The 25,923-nt window shown below is 53.0% G+C and overlaps 1 protein-coding gene across 1 annotated transcript in view; it reads right to left on the bottom strand.

Moving 5' to 3' along the window:
* The window catches only part of CACNA1S (calcium voltage-gated channel subunit alpha1 S), a 61,818-nt gene that overhangs the window by 14,733 nt on the left and 21,162 nt on the right, over nucleotides 1-25,923 (bottom strand). Inside the window, exons 8-31 of the mRNA XM_059487800.1 lie at nucleotides 23,696-23,844; nucleotides 22,151-22,232; nucleotides 21,441-21,601; nucleotides 20,314-20,539; nucleotides 17,919-18,126; nucleotides 17,539-17,659; nucleotides 17,016-17,130; nucleotides 16,798-16,891; nucleotides 16,020-16,089; nucleotides 15,645-15,777; nucleotides 15,257-15,386; nucleotides 13,772-13,831; nucleotides 12,782-12,888; nucleotides 12,291-12,378; nucleotides 11,957-12,064; nucleotides 11,096-11,148; nucleotides 9,976-10,122; nucleotides 8,777-8,978; nucleotides 6,477-6,635; nucleotides 6,079-6,189; nucleotides 4,847-4,930; nucleotides 2,472-2,528; nucleotides 1,743-1,871; nucleotides 739-804 (exon numbers count right to left, since the gene is read on the bottom strand). Of these exons, the coding sequence (XP_059343783.1) occupies nucleotides 739-804; nucleotides 1,743-1,871; nucleotides 2,472-2,528; nucleotides 4,847-4,930; nucleotides 6,079-6,189; nucleotides 6,477-6,635; nucleotides 8,777-8,978; nucleotides 9,976-10,122; nucleotides 11,096-11,148; nucleotides 11,957-12,064; nucleotides 12,291-12,378; nucleotides 12,782-12,888; nucleotides 13,772-13,831; nucleotides 15,257-15,386; nucleotides 15,645-15,777; nucleotides 16,020-16,089; nucleotides 16,798-16,891; nucleotides 17,016-17,130; nucleotides 17,539-17,659; nucleotides 17,919-18,126; nucleotides 20,314-20,539; nucleotides 21,441-21,601; nucleotides 22,151-22,232; nucleotides 23,696-23,844 (2,860 nt within the window). The remainder of the gene's footprint in view (nucleotides 1-738; nucleotides 805-1,742; nucleotides 1,872-2,471; nucleotides 2,529-4,846; nucleotides 4,931-6,078; nucleotides 6,190-6,476; nucleotides 6,636-8,776; nucleotides 8,979-9,975; nucleotides 10,123-11,095; nucleotides 11,149-11,956; nucleotides 12,065-12,290; nucleotides 12,379-12,781; nucleotides 12,889-13,771; nucleotides 13,832-15,256; nucleotides 15,387-15,644; nucleotides 15,778-16,019; nucleotides 16,090-16,797; nucleotides 16,892-17,015; nucleotides 17,131-17,538; nucleotides 17,660-17,918; nucleotides 18,127-20,313; nucleotides 20,540-21,440; nucleotides 21,602-22,150; nucleotides 22,233-23,695; nucleotides 23,845-25,923) is intronic.

The following is a 25,923-nucleotide window of genomic DNA, read 5'->3' as shown; positions in this document are numbered from 1 at the left end:
GCTGAAAACACCCCTGACTACAGCTGCACTTCATCTGGGCCACAGAGACAAGGTCTGAACCAGGACAAGCACTGGTGCCAATTGTGACCGTGTTCACAGGGGTCTGAGGATGAGGGAAGAGACGAGGATCTGACTCCATGTTTCAGAAGGCTTGATTTATTATTTTATGATATGTATTGTATTAAAACTATACTAAAAGAATAGAAGAAAGGATTTCATCAGAAGGCTAGCTAAGAATAGAAAAAGAAAGAATTATAAAAAAGGCTTGTGGCTTGGACTCTCTGTCTGAGATAGCTGGGCTGTGATTGGCCATTAATTACAAACATCCAACATGGGCTAATCAAAGATCTACTTGTTGCGTTCCACAGCAGCAGACAACCATTGTTTACATTTTGTTCCTGAGGCCTCTCAGCTTCTCAGGAGAAAAAATCTTAAAGAAAAGATTTTTCATAAAAGATGTCTGTGACAGCCAATGGATTGTGTCAATGCATTGTGCCACTGACCCCCAAAGTGCTCTGTGCCATGTGCCCCAGCTGCCCTGGCTGCACCCCAGGGGCAGGAGGAGGCTGCTGGGGTGGCAAACACCCTTGAAGACCAGGGCAAACAGGTCCCACCATGTGCCAAGTCCCAGAAAGAGCCTAAGGGAGTAACCAGTCCCTCCCTGTCCCTCCCCAGTGCCATCAGGCTCAGGGCACCTGATGAAGATCAATTCCCACCCCCTGCCCCCGCGCCCCTCACCTGCATCCCAATCACAGCATAGATGAAGAAAAGCATCACAATCAGCAGGGCCACGTATGGCAGAGCCTGTGACAAAATGACCATGGCTTGGGTGAGACACTGCCCAAGGACAGGGCCTGGGCTCTGCAGGTGCTGAAGGAGCTGGACCTGTCCCTGTGAGGGGAGGGGACAGCTCACCTGTTCCGCTCACACCCTCCTGCCAGCCCCCAGTGCCCTCTGTGCTCAGCACAGCCCAGGGCTGAGGACAGTGCCCAGCTCAGGCTGTGAGCATGCCCTGAATACACCCCTGGTGCAGAGCCCAGATCATTGGGACCAGGACAAATGGACCCAGCAGGTACTGCCAGCACCTGGCCCAGCTCTGACACTCAGAGCTGTCACCTTCCCATCCACATGGGCCATGTTCTGCACACCAGCAGCCCCCAGCCCAGCCTCAGGCCAGCAGCTGCACTGGAGCTTTCTCCTCTGCCTGTATAGGAGTGTGCCCCTTGCTGACAGAGTGACAAAACTGTCCTTTGTCTCTTTAAAATGGAAAAAAGCCCAGAAGTTTCTCTCCTCAATTAGGTGAAAAAGCCACCTCATAGGACCTGGGGAACTTCACCCCAAACTTAAGGATAACCAATTGAACAGGAGCCAAAAAGTCCTGCCTAAGCAATTTACTAGAAAAAGAAGAGGACAAAGAACCTCATCACTTTTGTGAGGTGTCTTACCAGGAGCAAGAACCTCTTGCACCTGGCTGGGTTTTTCTCTGTAAAGAATATTTTAATTTGCCTTTTATTAAAACTTTTCTGTTTCCAACACTACCACAGAAGCCATCCTGCTGATTTTATGCCTTCTAGGGTAGCTGAGCTATCTTGGGTGTGATACAGATATCCAAGAGCTTGTGAGACCTGGCTGGAGGAGACCATATATCACACCTGGTGAGGACAGGCTGCTCATGCTCCCAGCCAGCGCTGCCAGCCCTGGGCATGTGTGTGTTTGGGAGGGGAGCAGAGCTCCTGACAGACCTGAAAGGACTTGATGAAGGTCCACAGGAGGGTTCTGACCCCTTCCCCCCTGCTCAGCAGCTTCACCAGCCGCATCACCCGGAAGAGCCGGAAAAACGTGATGGAGACACGGCCGTTGTCATCAGGGTCCTGCAGGACAGACAGACACTGCTGGGGCCCTTCAAGGCAGGGATTCCAGGTCCTGGGGGAGGAAGGGCAGAGAGATCCCACCCCCAGGCACCAGCCATGCACACAGGGTCAGACTGCAGAGTGTGCTGCCACTTCTGCCCCGGCTCCTCTCCCCATCTCCCCAGGTCCCCACGCTCACACTGGGATGATTCAGGGAGGAAGGCATGCTGGCACATGGACTGGGAGAGCCCCGAGGGCCACAGGGCCACCACAGACAGCCTTAGTCCCACCAGAGTCCTGCCCTATTTGTAGGGTGAGGTGTAGGGCGGGCTCCAGGCACAGGAAGGGTTAATGAGAGCTGTTTAAGCAGGGAAGGGCAGTTTGGGGAATGTCACAGCAGGACTTTAACCACAGGAGGGACTGAAGAGAGGTGTCTCTGGGGGTGCTGCCCACATCCCCTGGCTGTGCAGGGTGGGAAGGGATGTCTGTGCGTGTGGTGTCACCCCAATCCCCCTCAGCCCAGAGGGAGGAGCTGGCTGTGGTGGCCTCGGTGGCACACAGGGCACATGCAAAGGCTGGCAGGGGCAGGCAGGGATGCAGGCACACACAGCTGGTACCTACAGTGCCATCACAGCCCCCACCCAGGCAGTACAAGCCACCACTGGGTGCCAGGATGGTCTGTGGAGAGAGAGAACAAGAGAGTCAGCACAGGGGAGGCAGGGAGGGACACAAGGAGAGAACACAGACACAGAACAAAGAGACAGATGGAACTGGGGAGAAGGGGAAGGGCAGGCATAGCCCCAGCATCCCTCAGACTCAGGGACAAACTGATGTGACTGGTGATAGGCAGAGGCAGCACCTGGGGTGAGCAAGGAACCACACAGACCATGAGACTCCTCCTGTGCCTGTGGTGTGTCCTGAGCATCCCCTCATGTTGGGGAAGATGAAACAGAAAAGCCTTATAAATATGATTGCCTGGCAAAAGATTTTGAGAATATGGAAACTATAAGTGACATTGAAATGAAAGCAAGCTTTGAGATACCTCAGGTACTGAACAACTGGAAAACAATGGTGTGGCCAGCTGAAGGTGATCCCCTTTTGATGGAACAACACCCTCTGCTTGCAGACAGGCCCAAGGGTCAGAGCAGACCCTACAGCTTGGCAGAAGGGCCCAAAGAGGAGTTTTTAGGGTTTAAAATGTAACACAGTGTGGTAATGTAATGATTCTTATAGGCTGTATGGAAATGCTATTGGATTTGCATCTTGTACTAGATTGGTTAGTGAGAATCAGAATATTCAACACAGAAGAAGATTTATGGTATTGTAACGGGAACCTCGCTCTCTTACCTTTTACTCTCTTACCCTCTCATCCTCTCTGCCCCTCTCTTCTCTCAGTCCTGCTCCAGCTGTGGCTGGCAGCTCCCAGCAGGGCCCTGCACCCAGGCCCTTTGCAATAACCCACAAGTTCCCAGCCCTGGCTGCAGAGATCTCTCATCTCCATCTGTCCCCACTGTCCTGCCCCTGACGCTCCTACACCCACAGACCCTCAAGGACACAGACACAGGGAAAGGACCTGGCAAGCTCAGGGCACAGAGAACATTCCCCAAATTCTGCCTGGCTTTGTGCACAGCCCTGCTGCAGCGCACAGAGCACAGCACCTGGGCAGCCCCTGCAGCCCAGTCAGGGCACCAGGATCCGCCTGGGGCCTGTGGTGGCTCCTGGGCATCCCCACCCCAAGGGCAACAGGATTTTGGTGAATGGCCAAGTTATCCCTTGCTCCAGAGGGACTGAAAGGCACTGTGGAGTCCAGGGATCCTGAAATTCTGAGTTCTGAGAACAGGCTGGGAAGGACAGGCTGTGGAAACCAAGGTGCAGAGAGCTACTGTGCAAGGATGAAGAGGAGCTGATGGCAGATAAAAGCTGTTGGCACTGGCAGGAAATCTGGGGGATCATGAAGGCTGAGAAGCCCAGAGGGCAGAGGGTGGCTGCACTGTGGGCAGGGCTGTGCAGAGAGGGGCACAGGGGTCTCACAGGAGAGGAAGGTGGGTGGGTTTTGCTCACCCCAGCTCTGTGAGGGTGGAATACCCTACAGAGAAGGTGACTGCTCTCAAGAGTCTCTGGAAACCTCACATACACAGAACATGGAAGGTGACCCAGAGGCAGCAGCAGTGCCAGAGCCAGCCCTGCCCCTTGGAGGAGACACTGCCAAGCCACTGGGGAGGGTCAATCCATCATCTCCCCATTCCACAGCTGCCCCTGGAGCCCCACCAGGCTGCTGAAGGAAGCACACAGCTCCCACAGCAGAGGGGCATTTCCAGGACAGGACACAGGGGTGGATGTGCCAGTGCCAGGGAAGGCAGGGGCATGGTGGCTTCCTGGCCCTGCTTTGGAAATGCTCCCAGCAGAGCCCTCCCCAGACAGGCCCTGCCTGAGGCACCATCCCAGAGCTTGCAGGGATGGCTGGAGCTCACACACATCACTGTGTGCAGCGGCTGCTGTGTAAAGGGACACACACAAAGGAAATGTCTGGAAATCTGATGGGTCTGATGGTTCCCCTGGGCCAGCAGAGTCCTGTGGGGTCAGGGAGCTGTGGAACCCTTTTAGTCCCACCTGCATTGACCTGAGGATGGATGTGTGGGTGCCGGTGCAGTGGGGCAGGGGCTGGCACACAGCCTGCTACTGATGGGTTGGTCCTGAGTTCCTGTTTTCCACAGGATTCCAGTGCCTACAGATCCAGGAGACCAGAGCAGAGGGGTAAACGTGACATGCTGGGCAGTTGGGGACATCTAAATTGTGCTTTAAAGCTCAAAGGGCCACAGCTGTGTTCTCCATGTGTTGATTCTTGCTTGTCCCTCCTCAGAACCAAGCAGAGCAGGGAGAGAGGAGAGGACAGCATCCCCCTGCAGGGCTGGGCACACCCAGCACTGCTGCCCCATGCCAGGGCAGGTGCCAGGGCAGCCCTGGGTGGGAACAGCCCCCTGCCCCTGGACACTTACATCAATCTCACTGAGGATGACATCAATGATGCTGCCAATCACGATGAGGAAGTCAAAGACATTCCAGGGGTCTCCGAAGTAGCCCTGTCAGGAAGGAGGCAAAGAAGAGTGATGTTGAAGATTGCCATGCAAGATGTTTTCCATTACCATCTGTACGGCAGATTACCTTTGTCAAGTGGGCAGTTTGCTTTATCTCTCTCTGAGTGACCACAATCACTCCTCCCTTGGGAGGGGACATCTGCTGATAACAGCTATTGAATGTTCCTGCATGGCTGATAAGAACTACAGCATCCCACTGGGAGATGTGAGCCCAGAGGGAGGAGCCAAGCATTCCTACCCGGATATAATCTGGAGATTCTGGAACACCAGCACAGCTTCTGCACTGGATTGCCCAGAGGAACAGCAGCTGCCTCTTCTTCCACTGCATCTTCAGAGGCAGAGACTGCACCTTTCTCCAGGATCCCTGCTCCAGCAGAACCAGCCCTGACACTGCAGGAGGGCTGAGCCACAATTCCAATGGGACTGCTGCCAGCACCCTGACCCACAGGGTGTCAGGTTGGGCTCTGACTCTGTCAGTGTTGTTCTAGTGTACTGCATTCTTTATTTTATTCTTCTTTTTTTTCTTTTCCCTATTAAAGAACTGTTATTTCCTGCTCCCATAATTTTTGCCTAAGAGCCCCTTAATTGAAAATTTATAGCAATTTGGAGGGGTAGGGAGGGTTTCCATTCTCCATTTCAGGGGAGGTTCCTGCTTTTCTTAGCAGACTCCTGTCTTTCCAAACCAAGGCAAATGAACATGCAAGGGTGTAAGTCAAGGAGGACACAGAGGAACCAGAAGGTTCTTCAGTGATTCTGCCCCTCAGAAGAAGGGATGGTGGTCATAGTTCTGCACCCTCTGCTCAGTTATTTGGTCCTGTTTTGCACTGCAGGGAGATGAGGAGGGTGGATCAGGATGGCTGCAGTGGAGCTATGACCCCACTATGGCCCTGACACTGAGGATGGGAATAATGTCCAACTGGATGGGCAGGATTTGGCAAGCAAAGGTAGCCCTGACAAGCAGTAATCCCCCCAGAAACTCCAAGGTCCTGTGCATGGTGGTCCTTAAGGGTCCTGTAAGGAGAAGTTCTGTGGAGCTGCAGGGCTGGGGGTGCTTGTACTCGAGATGCCCAGTGCAGGATAAATGGACCCCCTGGCCTGGCCTGCGTTCCATGCTGATCATGCTCTTCTCTCACCTTGGCTTTGAAGGCCATGAGCTTGAGGATCATCTCCAGGGTGAAGAGGATGGTGAAGGCCACATTGAGGATGTCTGAGACGTGGTTCATTTCTTCAGACTGGTTGTAATGCTGAGGATAAGGCAGAAGGAGCCATTAGCTGATGGCAGATCCAGCCTCCATTGTGAGCTCAGAGATCTGTGCGGGATGCAGAGCCCCCTCCCACAACTCAGTACAAAGGAAATTTCCCCCCTGCACCCCATTCTGTGGGCTCCCCACAAACCACCAGCCCCATTTTTGTCCAGAGGCCCTGACCCAGACATCACACCACAACACACCCCTGTGCAGAGGCTCTCGTGGGGATGGCAGGGCTGAGCCAGCCTGGGCACCCCCTCCCTCCACCAGCCCTGTGCCCTCACCTGCATGCCCAGGCAGATGGTGTTGAGCATGATCAGGAAGAACATGAGGTACTCAAAGTAGGAGGAGGTGACCACGTACCAGATCTGGTACTGGTAGGGGTTCTTGGGGATGTAGCGGCGCAGCGGGCGAGCCTTGAGCGCGTACTGCACACACTGCCGCTGGGGACAGACAGACACACGGACACAGGGACATGGGGACACAGGGATACAGGTGTTGGGGAAGATGAAACAGAAAAGCCTTATAAATATGATTGCCTGGCAAAAGATTTTGAGAATATGGAAATTATAAGTGACATTGAAACGAAAGCAAGCTTTGAGATACCTCAGTTACTGAACAACTGGAAAACAATGGTGTGGCCAGCTGAAGGTGATCCCCTTTTGATGGAACAACACCCTCTGCTTGCAGACAGGCCCAAGGGTCAGAGCAGACCCTACAGCTTGGCAGAAGGGGCCCAAAGAGGAGTTTTTAGGGTTTAAAATGTAACACAGTGTGGTAAAGTAATGATTGTTACAGGGTGTATGTAAATGCTATAGGATTTGTATCTTGTACTAGATTGGTTAGTGAGAATTAGAATATTCAACACAGAAGAAGATTTATGGTATTGTAATGGGAACCTCACTCTCTTACCCCTTTTACTCTCTTACCCTCTCATCCTCTCTGCCCCTCTCTTCTCTCAGCCCTGCCCCAGCTGTGGCTGGCAGCTCCCAGCAGGGCCCTGCACCCAGGCCCTTTGCAATAACCCACAAGTTCCCAGCCCTGGCTGTAGAGATCTCTCATCTCCATCCATCCCCACCATCCTACCCCTGGCACTCCTACACACAGGGACACAGAGAGGGCAGGTGTGAGCCACTGCAGGGCACACTCAGCACCCCCAGCCACACTGCACACCCCCTGTCTTAGTCTGAAAAGGAAGTCAGTTTTTTGGGAGTTTGTGTTCAAACCAATCAGTGCTGAAATTTGAATTTTGGCACCTGGTGTGGCCACTGAAGGCATAGCTATGCCTCTGGGAACACAGGAAGTTAAAAGCAAAGAACTACATGAAGAAAACTCTCTTAGTTCCAGTTGGTGAAAGAGGTCAGAGCTCCCTTGCCCAGCTGTGGGCTGGGTGGGAGAGGGGGGCCAGAGTGAGATAGGCTGGGGCCTTGGACAGAGAAAAGAGATGAAAACCCCTGCAAGATGGAAGGGAGGAGGAATGTTTTTAGAAAGTTTTCATTCTGAGTTCTGTGTTTCTTTTATATATTGCAAGTTAATAAAGTGAATTCTGTGAAGACACCACATGAACGAGGGGTGAAGGGGGCACTGAGATGGCTGCACAGGCCTGTGCCTCCCCAGCAGCCCAGGGCCATCTCTGCTGGGTTTCTGTGTGGTTCACATCACCCTGGCACCCCCAGCTCAAGCTGCCCATGCTGCCTCAGTGCAGGAGCATGACAGCACTCTGGGGCCAGCAGCTGACCCTGGGTGCCCCAATGTCCCCCCCCACATGTCCCACATCCTCTGCCAGTGCCTCTGCTGCTTTCAGCCTTGCTGTCCCCCACCAGAATGGCAGCATGACAGCATCACAGAAGGGCTGGCAGCACAAAGTACCTCTGGAGATGTTCTAGTCACAGTGTGCTGCCCAAAGCAGGGCCAGCTGGAGCATGCTGCCCAGGACAGTTGGCTTTTGTAAAGCTCCAGAGATGGAGGCTTCACAGCCACTCTGGGCAGCCTGTTCCAGTCTTGGCCACCATCACCGTTAAAAAAAAAAAGGGTTTTTTAAAGTTAAAATGGAATTTCTTGTTTTCTTCAGTTTGTGTCCATTACATTTTTCCTGTCACTGGGCACAACTGAAAAGAGCCTGGCTCAGTCTTCTCTGTGCCTTCCCATTGGTGTTTACACCCATAGGTCAGATTTCTATGAGCCTTCTCAGCACCAGACTTGACTCCCAGACCCTCCTTAGATGCTCCAGACCCTCCATCATCTCAGTGGCCCTTTGCTGGACTCACTCCAGTACACACATGCTGTTTTTGTACTGGCGAGCCCAGAGCTGGGTACAACCCCCTGTTCCAGCTCCCTCTGGGCACTCCACCTGTCCAGGGAAGCCCATTCCTTTTTTCTGGTCCCCTCTGCCCTTCCCTCAGGCTTGTTTTGTGCTAGACATGGGTGCAGCTGGGCCTGCCCCAGCGGCAAACAGGCCTGGGGCAGGTTCAACCCATCTGTGACAGCAGTGTCACCACAAAGAGGGGCTGATCCAAATCAGCCAGCCCCAGCACTGCCAGGTCCAGGGCTGGTCCTCCCTGCCCTGTTCCAGCAGCCCCATTACCTGGTTCTTGTCCAGCTCACAGTTCTTGTACTCATTCTCCCCTTGCTCCTGGAAGGTGACGATGACAAAGCCCACAAAGATGTTCATCATGAAGAAGGCAATGAGGATGATGTAGATGATGAAGAACATTGCAATCTCCACCCGGTAGTTGTAGATAGGGCCTGCATCCTCAGCATTGGTGTCAATGGCCATGTACAGCAGCCTACAGGAGGGAAATTGAGGCAACAGAAATCCTAATTGGGGTGGAAAGACCATGACCCCTCTTAGAAGTTACAGAGAGCTTTGGGGACATCCAACAATGGTGGGACGGGACTGCCTGGGTAACCCTGCCAGCTCCACAGCCAGGGGGACTGGTCCTGCTTCTCACCCTTGATAGCTCTTCTTTCTTTACCCTGGACAAGGCCCATGTGTCTCAGGTTAGAAATGGGGGTGTGAATTCTGTCCCCATCTGTCAGAGCTGGGGCAGTTCTCTGCTGTTCATGGGACAGTTTTCTTTATCTCTCCCACAGCCAATCCTCCCTCCAGGAGATCTCTGCTGTCCATGGCCACTGAGTGTCCCTGCAGGGCTGATCCAATTCCAGCATCCCATGGGAGATGATCCGCCCAGGGTAGGAGCCAAGCATTCCTACCTGGATCCAATCTGAGCTTTGGGACACCCCAGCAGCCTTTGCCCACTGCATTGCCAGAGGAGCAGCTTTCTGCTGCCCTGCATGGCCAGAGGGAGCCCAGGCCCATCTCCAGCAGCCCTGGAGCTGCAGAGGAAAACTCCCCCCTTGTGCAGGATCCCTGCTGCAGCAGAGCCACAGCTGGCACTGCACGAGGGCTGAGCCCCCATGGCATGGGGCTGGGACACCACTCTGACACACAGGGGGACATTGCCTGCTCTGCCTCTGGGCTTGTTTTGTATTACTGCATTTTTTATTTTATTTTTTATTTTTATTTATTTTTATTATTTATTATGTATTTATTTTATTCTATTTTATTTTAATTTTCTTCCCTAATAAAGAACTGTTATTCCTATTCCCATATCTTTCCCTGAGAGCCCTTAATTTCCAAATTATAATAATTCAGAGGGAGAGGGTTTACATTTTCCATTTCAGGGGAGGCTCCTGCCCTCATTAGCAGTCACCTGTCTGTTGAAACCAAGACCCCATGGCAGTGCCCTGCTCCCAGGACAGACGTTTCCCCAGCAGACTCACTCTGGCCAGCCCTCGAAGGTGGAGACAGTGAACAGAGACATCATGGCTGAGAAGACGTCGTTGAAGTGGAAGTCGCTGTGCAGCCACACACGATCCTGCACCTCGATCTGTGTGGGGTCTGCGTCCACGTAGTTGATGAACTGACCCCTGCAGCAGAGGGGACACAGAGCTCACAGGCAGGGCCCCTCAGGCCCACTGGTCGGGCCCCCTTGGTCCCTGGGAAGGGAACACAGCCCTGTGCTTGTTCCTGATCTACCCCAGCTGTTGTGTTGTGATTTCAGGGTTTACCTCAGAACCCCGGGTCCCTCCCCTGATCATTCCCTCCCAGGTGTGTCAGTCACCTCTCCTTTCCCCTCCCAGCACTGTCTGTCACTCCTGGCATTCCAGAAGGGCACAGAGTGATTGGCAGATCCAAAGGATGCCCTCTACCCCTGGGGGCATTGGGCCATCCAGGTGTCCTTTGTCCCTCCCCTCCTGTCCCTGCTTGGTGGCTCCCTGCCCCTTCCCTGCCCCTCTCCTGGGGTTAAAGGAGCAGCAACCACGGGCTCAGGGAGTTCTGTTGGAGCTGCTGCTGCATTCAGAGGCCTGTGGGCCAGAATAAAGCTCTGCATCCAAACCCTCCATCAGAACCGACTCCTTTCCTTCACCATGGCCTTAAAGCTTCTCTGCCAGAGGGAAACCTGAGGAGCAGCCCCTGTTATGGGGGGAAGCTCCATCCCAGCACCACTAGAGCTCCTGCAGGCCTGGACTTGTCCCCACGGGCCCAACTGCAGCACCCAGCCAGCCCAAAGTGTCTGTGGGGTGAAACACCACACACCCAGCCGGCCCAAAGTGTCTGTGGGGTGAAACACCACACACCCAGCCAGCCCAAAGTGTCTGTGGGGTGAAACACCACAGTGCTGCTGTTTGGTTCAGCATCAAGGGCCAGACAAGTTCAGGCACGTCCTGTCCAGCTAGATTGGTATTATTCCAATACCCAGGGACAAGGAGAACAGGATGACACCTCAGGTTCACTTTTTGGATGCAGCATTCCCATGCAGGAACACAAGCATTCCCCACCACATCGCCCCAGCTCCCAGCCCTGGTCACTGCCCAGCTGGGAGCCACAGGGAGCTCTTACCTGCACTCCTTCTCTGTCAGCTTGGATGGGTCTGTGCACCTGTAGAACTTGCCCTGCATTCAACAGACACCAGAAAAGGCCATGGTGTTGCTTTGACTTTAGAAGCCCTGGGGAGTTTTGACTTTTTCCCAGCCCTCAGTCAATGCCCCCTCACCACTTCGATGCAGACTCTGGCCCTCCCCACTGTCCCTGCCAAACAAACCAGTTCACAAGGCATTTCCTGAGGCATGGCAGACCTGGGATCAATCCCAGGCTGAGAGCAAGAAACATTCCCTGGAATTGGGAACAAACCTTCCAAAGCCTTGATCTGAGGCCTGCCCAGCTCACCCTACCTGGGAGTCAACTGTCTGGGAAACAGGGGAGAAAGCAGTACCCAGGGAATTAACTAAAAGCTAAGGTGTGCTGGCAGCTCTGCTCAGTCTGCAGGCTGTCCTGACAGCTCTTCCCACATCAGCTCAGAGTTTAAGCTCAGTTATTGGAACAAAACTGAGCTCAGCCAGGGCCAGCTCTGCCTTAGAGCAGCCAAGGCCCATAGAGCAGGAGCAGCGCTGTGAGAAAGGAAACCTTTCACAACCAAAGCACAGAGGAAATCAGCCAGAAGAGCCTCCTGCCCTAGAAAGAGGAAACTGAGGCATGAAGGGAGGTGAGGCAGCCCTTTAGAGGTGCTGCCTGGACCTGACAGTAGCTTGGGTGCTTCCTGCTCTCCTCTCACTGCAGGCTCCTCTGTGGCTCCCCTCTCAGACCATGGAAGCACAGCCTGTGCTGACCCAGCACTGCAGGCACCATCCTCAGGGTGATGTCCAGGAGAGCCTGGCCAGGATGTGCTTGAGCAGAAGGTCCCTCCTGCCCAGCTGAGCTCACCTTGAAGAGCTGAACTCCAATGCAGGCAAACATGAACTGCAGCAGGGTCGTGACAACCACGATGTTACCAATGGTCTTGATGGCCACGAACACGCACTGGACCACGTGCTGCAGAGGGGGGAAAAATGCAGATGTGACAACAGCTGGGGCAAGCCCCTGCTCTGTGTCCACACCCTCCCTCTCCAGGAAGAGCGGGAGCCTGCCAGAGCAGAGGGATTGGCCAGACCCACTCCACAGATGGGTGATGGGAATTGGGAACAGGCACGATGCCTGCTACACAATCTCCAGGTGGGACTGCCATGGGATGGGTCCCCTGTCCCAGCCCCTCACTCACCTTCAGCCCCTTGGCCCTGTTAATGGCTCGCAGAGGCCTCAGCACCCTCAGCACCCGCAGGATCTTCACCACAGAGATGGTGCTGGACCTGGATGGGCAGGAAGGCACAGCTGAGCTGGGGCCACTTCCCTGCTCAGGCTAGGCTGGCACAGACCCACCAAGCAGCCAAGGAGGGCAGGCTGGGGCCAGCAGTGAGGGACAAGGGATGGCAGACGTGCAGATGTCACCAGCCACCACTCCACATAAGGCCAAGTGACACTGGCAGCTGGAGGAAGCAGATCCAAACTGAATTTCTACCCAGAGATGTTTGACACTCAAGGAGTGTCCTTTGACCTCCTTGACCAGTTTGTGGGCATGCTCCCAGTGCCCACATTCCCGAAACGTGACATGATGGGCACATGGGCAGCCATTGGGCTGGCTGCTCCTCCTCCACCCACCATCCCCAGCCTGACCAGCCCAGTGCACACCCTGTGGCACATGGAGGTGCTTACTCAAATCCCATGGAGATGAGGGAGACAGCGACCACCAGTAAGTCAAGGATGTTGAAGGAGTTCCTGCAGAAGGAGCCTTTGTGCAGGAAAGCACCGTAGGTTGTCATCTGAGGAGCAGAAGGAGATGGGAGAGAGGCTGGACAGGGATCAGGGGAATGGTTCCTCCAAGGGAATGGGCACAAGGGACCCTGTCCTGCTCAGACCTCTGCAGCCAGGCAGGAACCTGGCTTCAGGTGGAAATCCTCTGTGCAGCACTGGCTGCAGAAAAAACTCATCCAGACAGTCAGAAAATTAAAGAGGAGAATAGCAAAGACCCTTGGAGTGGAACAATATGTGACTTTTGTCCACAGATTTTCACTGATTTCTTTGTCTCTTTTTCTTAATAAAAATGCTGGTACCATGGCTGATGTGTCCCCGTGTCACAGCACAGCTGGCTTAGCTGCCTGACCTCAATGGAGAGGACACATGGCCTCTGGGACAGGTCACACACCGCCCAGACTGCATGAAGGAACTCTCCAGGAGGATCAGCTGAAAGTTTCTCCCCACTGAGACCTTCAGGAACATGGATGCCTAAGAAGTCTAGACCTGTCACCACTGAGTTAGGAATGGTTGAGGAAAGGCGACACTGACTCTTATGATTAGAAGATATAAAGTGAGATTTATTAGGAACTTTGCATATTTATAGGTAGGAATGTTCACTTAGAACTTGACTGGTTTATAAATAACACTCTTTGTACTATTGGTTAATTAGGAATAACACTTTTTGGTAAAATATTTTTTTTATAAACACCACGTATAAATATTCTACATGTTCACAAACACTAGATGTAGAGATTAAGATAAGAATTGTTTTAATTCCTTCTCTGAGCATTCTCACAACTTTCCTAGGATGATGCCTGGCAAAATTATCTGTTTCTCTCTCTGACTAACCTGTGACATCCACACAGACCTATGTGCCAGGCCATGCTCATGGCAAGACCAGGGACTCACCTTCAAGACGATTTCAACTGTGAAGACAGAGGTGAAACCAATGTCAAAGTATCCAAGAATCTGGGGACAGAGACACCAGTACAGGATGAGACTTGGGTGACAAGAGAAATATTCAGTATGCTCAAACATCCTGAAGCTGTCCATTCTGTGGGCTGGGGAGGCCATCTAGCTCAACAGTCTCTAAACCCAGCAACAAGAACACTCCTGAACTTTTCCCAGCTTTGCTGATTTTCTCCAGTGCATGGTCCAGCCTGCAGCTGGGACAAAGCTCTCCCTTGCCAGGTGAGTTCCACCTGAAAGCATCTGATCCCCAAAAACCCCAAGTGCCTTGGGAAGCTGTCTCATGTGAGACCCCCCAGGCCCTGCCAGACCCACTGGTGCCTTGAAGGACAGGAGCTATGGCTCCCGTGGCTGCATGCCAGCAGCATTCAAGGGCACTGTACACACCAGACGTCCACTTTGCTGCCTCACAGGATGTCCCCTTCCCCAATAAACCACCACAGTTTCAAACCAAAATAATCCCGCACACCTATCAGGGGGATCTTTTCACCCAGAAGTAAACTGAGACATGGAGCAGTAAAACTTTGTCCCAGCTGCATCCTGAATGGGAAGCACATCCAGCATCTTCTGCCAGAGTGCACTGCCCTCACAGAGGCAGGGTTGGCATCCCAGCCTAGGAACAGCATCTCGGAAGTAAATCCCTGATGACTGGGGAGCTGGGGGTCTCCATGAGGTCTCCCCTGTTGCGTTGTGATTTCAGGGTTTACTTCAGAACCTGATAATTCCTTCCCAGGTGTGTCAGTCACCTCTCCTTTCCCCTCCCAGCACTGTCTGTCACTCCTGGCATTCCAGAAGGGCACAGAGTGATTGGCAGATTCACAGGATGCCCTCTACCCCTGGGGGCATTGGGCCATCCAGGTGTCCTTTGTCCCTTTGTCCCTCCCCTCCTGTCCCTGCTTGGTGGCTCCCTGCCCCTTCCCTGCCCCTCTCCTGGGGTTAAAGGAGCAGCAACCACGGGCTCAGGGAGTTCTGTTGGAGCTGCTGCTGCATTCAGAGGCCTGTGGGCCAGAATAAAGCTCTGCATCCAAACCCTCCATCAGAACCGACTCCTTTCCTTCACCATCGCCTTAAAGCTTCTCTGCCAGAGGGAAACCTGAGGAGCAGCCCCTGTTATGGGGGGAAGCTCCATCCCAGCACCACCAGAGCTCCTGCAGGCCTGGACTTGTCCCCACGGGCCCAACTGCAGCACCCAGCCAGCCCAAAGTGTCTGTGGGGTGAAACACCACACACCCACAGCCAAAAGTGTCTGTGGGGTGAAACACCACACACCCAGCCAGCCCAAAGTGTCTGTGGGGTGAAACACCACAGTGCGATTGTTTAGTTCAGCACCAAGGGCCAGACAAGCTCAGGCATGTCCCATACACAATATTGGCAATAATTCCAATACTCTCCCACTCATCCCAAACCCCCCATCTCTGTGGGCACCTTGTTGCGGAAGGACTCGGCCCGGATGGGATCCTCAGCTGCCAGGGAAATGCTGCTGAGCAGGATGAAGAGCAGGATGAAGTTGGTGAACCAGGTGGCATTAACAGTTCTGTGGCACAGCACCCGGAACCTGCCAGGGACAGAAATGCCAAGGGATGCATCAGACACATGCATGGCAGCTTGGCAGAGGGTTATGGCCAAACCCTGAGGACAGGAAAGCCCTGGGCATGGAAGGATGTCTGTACCAGTCCTTCCACACAGAAGGCTTTTCCCCATAAGCTGCTTCCCTTCAGAACTGGTTGTCATGCTCAAACAAGACCCTGCTGTGAACAGCTGGTGCCAGAGACACCTGGGCCATGCCTGCGCAGGGAGAAGGGGCAGTGCCTACTTGTTGGTTGGGCTGAAGATGAAGAATGAGCTGGCTTCAGGCATGGGCACGGCCTTCTCCTTCAGCTGTAGCTCTGCAAGGGGTCGGGGCCGAGGACTCAGGGGGATTTCAGGCTCATCTTCCTCATCATCACCTGTAGGGTGACCATGAAAAGGAGGAAAGAAAAGAATCATCCAGAAAGGGAGAGGGAATATGACCTTATGGACAATCTTATGGACAATCTTATGATCGCATGATCCTGATTTGGCATGCAAGCCAGAAGGCCCCCAGCACCCCAAGGCTGGTGGAAGCCAACTGCATCCTTTGCTCCTCACACACCATCCCTCTGCAGTGCCTCCTCAGCCTTCCTGCTGCCCTGCCAGGGACAAACCTTACCTGGGAAGTCTGCAGAAGGGTAGGGGTCTTTGATCTCATTGACATTGGATTCAAATTCGTCCACTTTCAACTGAAACAAGGAGAGACAGAGAGGAGGATGTGCAGCTGCATGTGCCAGCTGGCCAGACCCTCTCATCTTGGAAGCCACATGGGACAAGCAGCATCTCTGCCTTGGGCCCATCCAGCAGCACAGAGTGCTGGCCCAGGCTGCAACCTGGTGAGGGGATGCTGCAAAGAGGATTGGAAATAGGAATGTGTGCTGGAGCTGTGCAAATAGGCCAGGGGGGAATAAGATAGAGAGCAACTCCTGAGTGAGCTTCTAAGAGCACCTCTGGAAAGTGGAAAGCAAAGTTGCTGCTGGCCAGGTGCTCCTCCGAGGCAGCTCAGCACAGCCAGCACAGCTGAACAGAGGGGTTTGCACATGGAGGGTGCTGGTGTGGACATAAGGGAGATCTGGGATGCTGCTGACTTGCTTTGCTCCACCCCACACTGGTGTGCACCAGCCACTGGAACTGGCTGTGGCCAAGGGAATGAGCTGGAGGAAAAGGATCCCCAGCAATGGAGCTGTTTCAGCACGTCCTGCCTGGCCCCAGAGAGCCCCATCACTGAGAGCACCCATCACCAAGAGCACCCATCACCAAATGCTACAGCAAGGAGTGATTCTGGGCAAGAGGCCAGACCCAGACTGGCTCCAAGCCTTTGTCTCTCCTGGCTGGTGGGAGGGAGCCAGGGCCATCCCCCCAGGAGCCCTCCAAGGCTCATCTCCACCAGAACTGACCTTGGCTGTTGTGGGAATCCCTTCTCCCTTCGCTTTCTGCTCCAGCTTCTTTGCCAGCATCTGCTTGTCCTCTTCAGTCTTCTCTGGGTAACCTCTGAGCAGAGAAGAGGGCAGAGCAGGAACTGAAGTCTGGGCAGGGCCATGGGAGAGCTCATTGTGTCCCCTCAGAGCCAAACAGCTCATTTGGGAGCTCCCAGGGCAGGGATGGCAGCACCCACCTGGACATCTTCCGCCGTTTGCGCTCCTCTGCTTTGGCCTTCTGGGCCAAGGTCAGGCTCTCAGCCTCAGCCAGGTTATCAACTGCAATGGCCAGGAACACATTGAGGAGGATATCTGGGGAAAAGTGCTAAGGACATGGACATGGTTCCTGTCTGGAGCCATCCATGGTCTCCAGGCTGCCTTAGAAACCTTCCTGGAGCTTAGCCCTTGTGCTAACCCTGGCTGGTGATGCCTAACCAGTATCCATCCCTTGTGAGCACTGAGCTCCGAGCTGGCTGCCCTCTCTGGCTGAATCTCTGCCTGCCAGGCATCCAGACCTGCTCCAGATGTGATTTACTCCAGCCCCCAGCCTTCAGCCACCACCAGTGCCAGCCCTGAAGCCCTGGTTTGTTCCACTGCTCTTCACAACCAAAAAGCTTCAGGCAAGCACTGAAACACTGAGGGAAGCCCCTGCTTGACCCTGTCCAGTCCTGTGCAGTTGATGCTATGGGGTCTGGGCCTGGCTTTGCAGGCAGAGGATACAGTTCCCACAGACAAAGAGGATGATGAAGTAGATGCAGACCAGCATGCCAGGAAAGGACGGGCCCCCGTAGGCCATGATCCCATCATACATGATTGAATTCCAGTCCTCTCCAGTCAGGATCTGGGAGCAGAGCAGTAATGAAGACTTAAGAGCATCCCCAGCAGAGCATGACAGAACCCCACAGACTGATCCCACCCTTCTGGCTCCATGGTCAGATCCTCCTTTCATCTCAGCCCTGAACCTGAATTATTGCTCATAACTCCAGCTGCATTTTCCTGTCTCAAACTCCACAAACCCACATCCCCCTGAGCCCCAACTCCTGCCTGGGGACCCCCAGGGGACACCCCCAGACCCTGCTGCCCTTCCCACTGCCCCAAACCTGGAAGACACTGATGAGGGCCTGGGGAAAGTTGTCGAACGTGCTGCGCCGCACTTTCATGTCCTCGAAATCAAACTTGCCCCCAAAGAGCTGCATGCCCAGCAGGGCAAAAACTATGATGAAGAGGAAGAGGAGGAGGAGCAGAGAGGCAATGGAGCGCACTGAGTTGAGCAGAGAGGCCACCAGGTTGCTCAAAGATGTCCAGTACCTGGGAAGAGCAGAGACAGAGGCATGTGGGAGGTGAAAGATGGGGAAGGCTGTGGGCAGAACCAGGCAGGCACAGGGAACCCAGGCAAACAGACCAAGGTGATGTGCCAGCAGCCCAAAAAGGGGGACTCTGGACCCAGGCTGGGCTCTGGGACTGCTCCAGGAAGGCTCCAGGAGGCAGAAATGAAGTTGAAGGCATGGTGTGACAAGCAAGATAAAACTGCTGCCTGCAGCTGTGGCATTCACATTCTCTGAAAAAATCCCTTCACCCAAGATTTTTCTCCTGGGAGCTGAGAAGCCTCAGAGAAAAGAAAAACAATTCTTATCTCATTTGCTTCTCCTGTGTTTTGTTCCTGTGGAATGTGTTTGGAGATTGTTTGTCCACAGGTGATTGTTTCATTGGGTTCTGGTGTGAGTTGTTTTGACTCTTTGGCCAATCACGGCCAAGCTGTGTTGAGACTCTGGAAAGAGTCAGGAGTTTTCATGATTATCTTTTTAGCATTTTAGTAAGTATCCTTTCTGTATTCTTTAGCATAATATAGTATTATAAAGTAACAAATTAGCCTTCTGAGAACATGCAGTCAGATCCATCATTCCTGCCTTTGTAAGGACATTTCTCAGCAAATACATTACACAGCAGCCCCACCCACAACACCCTAGAACCCAGAGCTAGAGTGGGGCCTCAGCTCTCTCCCACTCTCCCCTCCCAGTCAAACCTGCACACAAACCCCAGCCTGGCCTTGTCCCTCTGCCCAGCAGCTCCCAGCTCTGTTTACTGCAGTCTCCCCTGGGGACAGCGATGCCCCAGAACTGTGAGGGATGCCCGGGCGCCCCGAGCTGCAGCAGCCAGCGTGCTCCACACACTCATGCACACACTCACCCACAACCAGAGGCACATGGAGCACAGGTGTGCACACACACACAGAGCTCAGCTCCATGCACTCACTCACACACACCCCACATGCATATGGAGCACAGGTGTGCATGCACACACAGCTCAGCCCCACATACACACATGAGACAGAGTGAAAATTTTTCCAGAGTAGAAATCCATTTTGATTTAGGTGAAATGTACATCTTTGAGTTAAGTCTGTAGTTCAAAAACATAGCTGTTTAGTCTGACTGCATGTTCTTGTAAAAAGCCTGTGCTCAGAGAGACTGCTTCAGTTGAAGGACAGAGATAAGGGGGGGGGCAAATAGAGAGACAGAGAGACTGCTATGAAAGCAAGTCAACCTGACCCAAGAATTCTTTCTGATAAAGAAGAATTAGCGGCAAATGTCACAGAAATCTGTAAAAATGAATACGTATGATCCTATTGTGAAATCGTATGCATATGTATTTGAGAAAGAGATAAAAAAAGATCTGGAGTTCCCAGAGGAACACACATCTTTTAAGGAGAGTTATCTCCAATGCATCCAGCACTGTAATAAACATACCAGCTTCACAACTTTCATAAAGTCGTGGAGTTTTGTTTCCACAAAACACACACACTTGGAGGCACACGGAACACAGGTGCGCACACACACACACAGCTCAGGCCCATGTACACACACAGCTCACACCCAGAGGCACACAGAACACAGGTGTGCACACACACACACGGAGCTCACACTCAGCAGCACATGGAGCACAGGTGTGCATACACACACGGAGCTCAGCCCCACGTGCGCACACACACACACACCCCCCCAGAGGCACGTGGAGCACAGGTGTGAACACAGAGCTCAGCCTGACATACACACACACAGAGCTCAGGCCCAGGTACACACATACAGCTCACACTGAGAGGCACACAGAGCACAGGTGTGCACACACACAGCTCAGCCTCACATACACGCACACACACACACAGCTCACACCCAGAGGCACACAGAGCACAGGTGTACACACAGAGCTCACACTCAGAGGCACACAGAGCACAGGTGTGCACGCACACACAGAGCTCACAGCCAGAGGCACACAGAGCTCACACCCAGAGGAACACAGAGCACAAGCATGCACACACACACACACACAGTTCACACCCAGAGGCACACCGAGCACAGGTGTGCACACACAGAGCTCACACCCAGAGGCACACAGAACACAGGTGTGCACACACACACACAGCTCACACTCAGCAGCACACTGAGCACAGGTGTGTACGCACACACAGCTCAGCCCCACCCACCCAGCTACCTCCCCGACCTGGTGATCTTGAAGATGCGGAGGAGGCGGATGCAGCGCAGCACGGAGATGCCCAGGGGGGACAGGGTGCCCAGCTCCACCAGGATGAGCTCCAGGATGCCCGAGCACACCACGAAGCAGTCGAAGCGGTTGAAGAGGGACATGAAGTACTGGCGCAGCCCCAGCGCGTACATCTTCAGCAGCATCTCGGCCACAAACAGTGCCAGCAGCAAACGGTTGGCATTGTCTGGGGGGAGATGAGCCTGTCAGAGCAGGGACCACAACCTAGCATGGCCGGACAGCCAGGGAAGGAGGGCAGGGTTTCTCACCCTCCTCTGGCACACCAAGCCCTGAGCTGCAGCTTTTTGGGGACCACAGCGGGAGGAAGATGAGAGGGTGATGTGCAGCTGCATGCTTGTGTGTGAGCACACATTTGTACAGTGCACATGACTCCATGCAGGGTGGGCACGTGGGCTGTGCATGGGTATGTGGGGCTGAGCTGTGTGTGTGTGCACACCTGTGCTTTGTGTGCCTCTGGGTGTGAGCTCTGTGTGTGTGCACACCTGTGTTTCACACATCTCTGAGTGTGTGTGTACATGGAGCTGAGTTCTGTGTGTGTGCACACTTGTGCTCCATATGCCTCTGAGTATGAGCTCTGTGTGTGTGCAAGCCTGTGCTCTGTGTGCCTCTGTGTGTGTGTGTGTATTTACCTGTGCACCATGTGCTTCTTAGTGTGTGTGTGTCTGTGTGTGTCTGTCTGTGTGTCTGTCTGTGTGTGTCTGTCTGTGTGTCTGTGTGTATGTGCACACCTGTGCTCTGTGTGCCCCTGGGTGTGTGGAGGTGCAGTCACTGGGGCTGCATGCACAAATGCATGTGGCTGCATGGCATGAGTGCATGGACAGAGATGCCAATGGACACACTCTGTGTGTGCTCACCATGCAAGATCATGTCCCTAAGAGTACAGAGCATGGTCAGTGTGAGCTGTATGACAGCAAGGATCACACACACATGCTCAGTGCAGGCTCTGTGTGTTCCTGAGAGCCTCTGTGCCCTGCCAGTGTGGCTGTGCACCCACAGCAGAGCTCACACAGCTCTCTGGGGAACCAGGGTGTCCTGGGCCCTCCTCCTCCCTCAGGCTCTTTGCTCACCTTGCACCCGTGTCAGCCACTCTGGCTGGAAGTGGTGCTCAGAGGCGATGGACAGGGTGTTCAGTGCCACCAGCAGGATGACAAGCCAGTAGAAGAACTTGGACTTCACCACATCCCTGCACTTCCTACGAAACATTCGGTTCCAACGCCTCCACTGACGGCTGGAGAGACGGCAAAGGATCAGCAGAGATGGCAAAAGATCAGGAGAGATGGCAAAGGATCAGCAGAGCCAGCAGTGGGCCAGACCCAGGCCTGCAGGGCAAAGCCACCCCTGCTCCCTCCCTGGAAAGGGATGAGGACCATAACCTGTGCCTGGAACTCAGTGCAATCACTCAGGCACTGCAGCTCATTCACCCTCCTGGCTCAGTTTTGGCTCCAGCCCCTCTCACAGGGGGGCTTGCAGGCACAGTGTAATTGCAAATTACACTGTAATTGAGGAGAAAATTGGAATTGCAGTGTCCTAAGTTATACACTGCGCTGCACAGGCCATGGGAGGATGCTGAGAGCCTGGTCCCACAGCAAAGACATTGTCCACCTTGAGGAGGTTTTTGCCAGTACCATATCCAAATTCCCTGTTTGCTACCCCAATGTTTGCATCTTCCCCCAAGCACCAGTCCCTGCCAAAAACTGGGGGCTGACCAGGAAAGCCTGGCCCAGCTGGTGAGAGACAGTGGAAGCACATGCAAGCAGATGGTTCAGAGCATACTTACAAGAAGAGAATCCACTTGTTCATGCCCTCAATTTCATACAAGCTCTCTGTCTCTGACCCTCCTTCATCCGATGGCATCATACCTAGAGGAAATGACACCACAGGCTTCCCTTGGAGCCCTTGGGAAGAACACGTGGGAGGGAACCTCTTCCAGAAGTACACTAGGAAGAGCTTCCCCATCAGAAGTGAATAATCCCCACCAAGAAGTGCCATCCCAGGGAGTCAGCAGTAGGATTATTCAGAAGTGAATAATCCCCACCAAGCAGCGCCATCCCAGGGAGTCAGCAGTGGGATTGTTCAGAATTGAATAATCCCCACCAAACAGTGCTATCCCAGGGAGTCAGCAACCCAAGTTTGGGCAGAGGGCTTTGAGGGTGAGGTGCAAACCAAGCACGAGGCATGAGAAACTCCTGCCTTGCAGGAGGAGCAGCAGCAGCCCAGAGAGGGACAGCAGCAAGTATTCCAGCATGGAGAAAACTGGGGCCAGTTGGGATCTGAGCAAAGGATGAACAGAACATGGGCCACAGCTCTGGAAGAGCTGTTTGTCTGTCCCACTGTTTCCCAAAGCTCTTTGCACACATGCATCACTCAGGTTGAGGCATCAAAAGTGCTTTCACCAGGCAGGGTGGCACAGCAAACCCTGTGGCTCTGGGGTAGAAATCCCCAGGCTTTGCTGAGCTTTTGGCTAGGTGCCTCTACATCCACCTGCTTTCCTGGGCCACTTTTAATCACTTTAAACTGTCAAGTGATGGCAAGAAATTAATGCATCTGCTAGTGTGAGAGCTTGTGGCCCTGACTGTATGACACACTCCTCATGGCCTTTTCAGCCCCTCTTGCCAAAGGAGACTCAGGCCTTGCTTGTGGTCTGCTGTGGCATTCACATTCTCTGAAAAAATTCATTCACCCAGGATTTTTCTCCTGGGAAGCTGAGAAGCCTCAGAGAAAATGAAAACAATTCTTATCTCATTTGCTTCTCCTGTGTTTTGCTCATGTGGAATGTGTTTAGGGATTGTTTACCCACAGGTGATTGTTTGATTGGATTCTGGTGGGAATTGTTTTGACTCTTTGGCCAATCAGGACCCAGCTGTGTCAAGACTCTGGTAAGAGTCACGAGTTTTCATTATTACCTTTTTAGCAATCAGTATCTTTTCTGTATTCTTTAGTATAGTATAGTATTCTTTAATATAATATAGTATAATAAAGTAATAAATTAGCCTTCTGAAAACATGGAGTCAGATGCATCATTCTTCCCTTTGATGAGGGGTTGCCTGCTTTTATATTAGTCTGCAAGTATTAAACACTGTGGTTGAAATGGATTTACCATCAGGGATAAATTATTGGTAGTTTGGGTCAGATTCAACCAAATTATTCAGGAAATGTAAAAAAGGAGGAAGGAAACCGTCCTGCAAAAGCTGAAGCATTTTGTTTGGTGGGTTTTCAGGCAAAATGAGTCTTTGTGACTTCTTCAAAGACTCCCACCTTGCCTCTCTAGGCAGTAAAAACCCAACCCTCAGGCTGAGGGTGTGTGAGCAAGCAGAGCTGGTACCTTCTCCCCTGGCCCGGTCACTGTCCATGACCTCTGCGTGGGTGATCCAGTCCATGTAGCCCTTCAGATCCTCCTCCAGCTGCTGCTTCTCCCGCAGCTTCTGGAACGTTCCGCGCGACTTGGCCTTCTCGCGCTCCTTGGTGAACTCGCTGGGACAAGGCAAGCAGCAGAGACTCAGGGGATGGCCTGAGGATATCAGGAACTCTCAGGAGCCACAGATCTGTGCCAGGCCAGACCTTGGAAAGCCCTGAAACACCTTGCCACCATGTCTTATGTTGGAAATGGGGGTGTGTGTTCTATTCCTATCTGTGGGGCAGCTCTCTTCTGTTCATGGGACAGTTTTCTTTATCTCTCCCACAGCCAACCCTCCCTCCAGGAGATCTCTGCTGTCCATGGCCACTGAGTGTCCCTGCAGGGCTGATCCAATTCCACCATCCCATGGGAGATGCTGTGCCCAGGGGAGGAGCCAAGCATTCCTACCTGGATCCAATCTGAGCTTTGGGACACCCCAGCAGCCTTTGCCCCCTGCATTGCCAGAGGAGCAGCTTTCTGCTGCCCTGCATGGCCAGAGGGAGCCCAGGCCCATCTCCAGCAGCCCTGGAGCTGCAGAGGAAAACTCCCCCCTTGTGCAGGATCCCTGCTGCAGCAGAGCCACAGCTGGCACTGCAGGAGGGCTGAGCCCCCATGGGATGGGGCTGGGACACCCCCTGACACACAGGGGGCAGGGCATGGTCTGGCTCTGGATGGGGTTTGTTTTCTTTTTTTTTACTATTAGATTTGTATTTTTAATTTTCCTGTTAAAGAACTGTTATTCCTATTCCCATATCTTTGTCTGAGAGCCTCTTAATTTCAAAATTATAATAATTTGGAGGGAGGGGGTTTACATTTTCCATTTCAAGGAAGGCTCCTGCCTTCCTTAGCAGACACCTGGCTTTTCAAACCAGGACACACCAGCACTGCCCCTACACTGCTCCAGGGACTTTCCTCCTTCCTGGCAAGGTCATGGGGGTCTACCACCTGCCCAATGGCAGGCAGGGCTCCTTCCCCACCACTGCTGCTCTTTGGGACCTTCTCACTGCAGGTGCTACAGCTGGACAGGCCAGCTGACACCTGGCCAGGACAGACCCCACCAGAGCGGGGTATCACCCACCTGGGGAGCAAAAACCTGCCCCAAGCTCTCCATATGGAGAAGGTGACCTTATCACAGGGCAGGTAAACAGGACACTCCTGTCATGGTAATATGGAAAGGACAGGTCTGCCATTGTCCTAGCCCACTCTTCTGCTCTCTTTCAATGAATTTCTTTTCTCCTCTGGGGTCTGGCAGGACTGTAGACCTGCTGCCTTGCCATGCTGGTGTTGACATGTGCTAGTAACAGGTCTCAGACACTATAAGAATAATTTTCCTGATCTCAAACATAATTTAGTTATATTTGTAAAAACATTTCAGAACATTTCCGTGCCAGCAACTAACTCCAGGATCAGATTACTATAGTCCAGCTTGTCCTGCAGCTACAGTCAGCTCTAGACAAGCATCAGGTTCCTGTGGTTTGTCTTGTGCTTTAAACTTGTTTTAGTTCTAGCAACACACAATTTGTTTTAATGTTACGCTGGCATGGTTCTAGTCATAAAAGAGGCCTAACAAATCCAAGTAATTAGGGTATAACTAACACTGTGAACTAATAGAGGTGATTAGTGTGATCCACTTGCAAAACAAGGACTGAAACACATAAAAAAGACCCTGACCCTACACAGGCCTGAGGAGAAAAGCCCCCCTCACTCCTCAGGACAACACATATTTCCCAGCAACAAAATTGGGGTGGTAGCAGTCCCACAGCAATGCATGGTAGGTTGAATGTAACATCTCAGGTTTTAACTGTACTACTGGGGAAATTAACACTAATTGAATTTGGCCTAGATTGTCACAACAGACTGATGACAGCTCATTGCTGTACTTGGATGAGACTGCTGTAGCAGTAATTAGACTAACAATACTTCCCTTGGATGCCTTGCACTCATCAGAGATGTTCTCCTTGGGCTGGCCATGACAAAACTGTGTGTGCTCACAGCAGGAGGGAGCTGGAGGTGAGTAATGTCCAAACCCACAGCCATGGGGTGCCTGCCCCTGCTCAGCTCCATCTGCTCTGTGAGCAGGCAGGAGACACCACAGCCCATGTGCTCTGCTTGTGCTTCAGGAAAAGGATTGATGTGTTGAAAGTTGGGCTAAAACC

Source organism: Ammospiza nelsoni, chromosome 23 (genome assembly GCF_027579445.1).
Source record: "Ammospiza nelsoni isolate bAmmNel1 chromosome 23, bAmmNel1.pri, whole genome shotgun sequence".
Classification (NCBI taxonomy): Eukaryota; Metazoa; Chordata; class Aves; order Passeriformes; family Passerellidae; genus Ammospiza; species Ammospiza nelsoni.
This window is presented reverse-complemented; position numbering and strand designations above follow the sequence as displayed.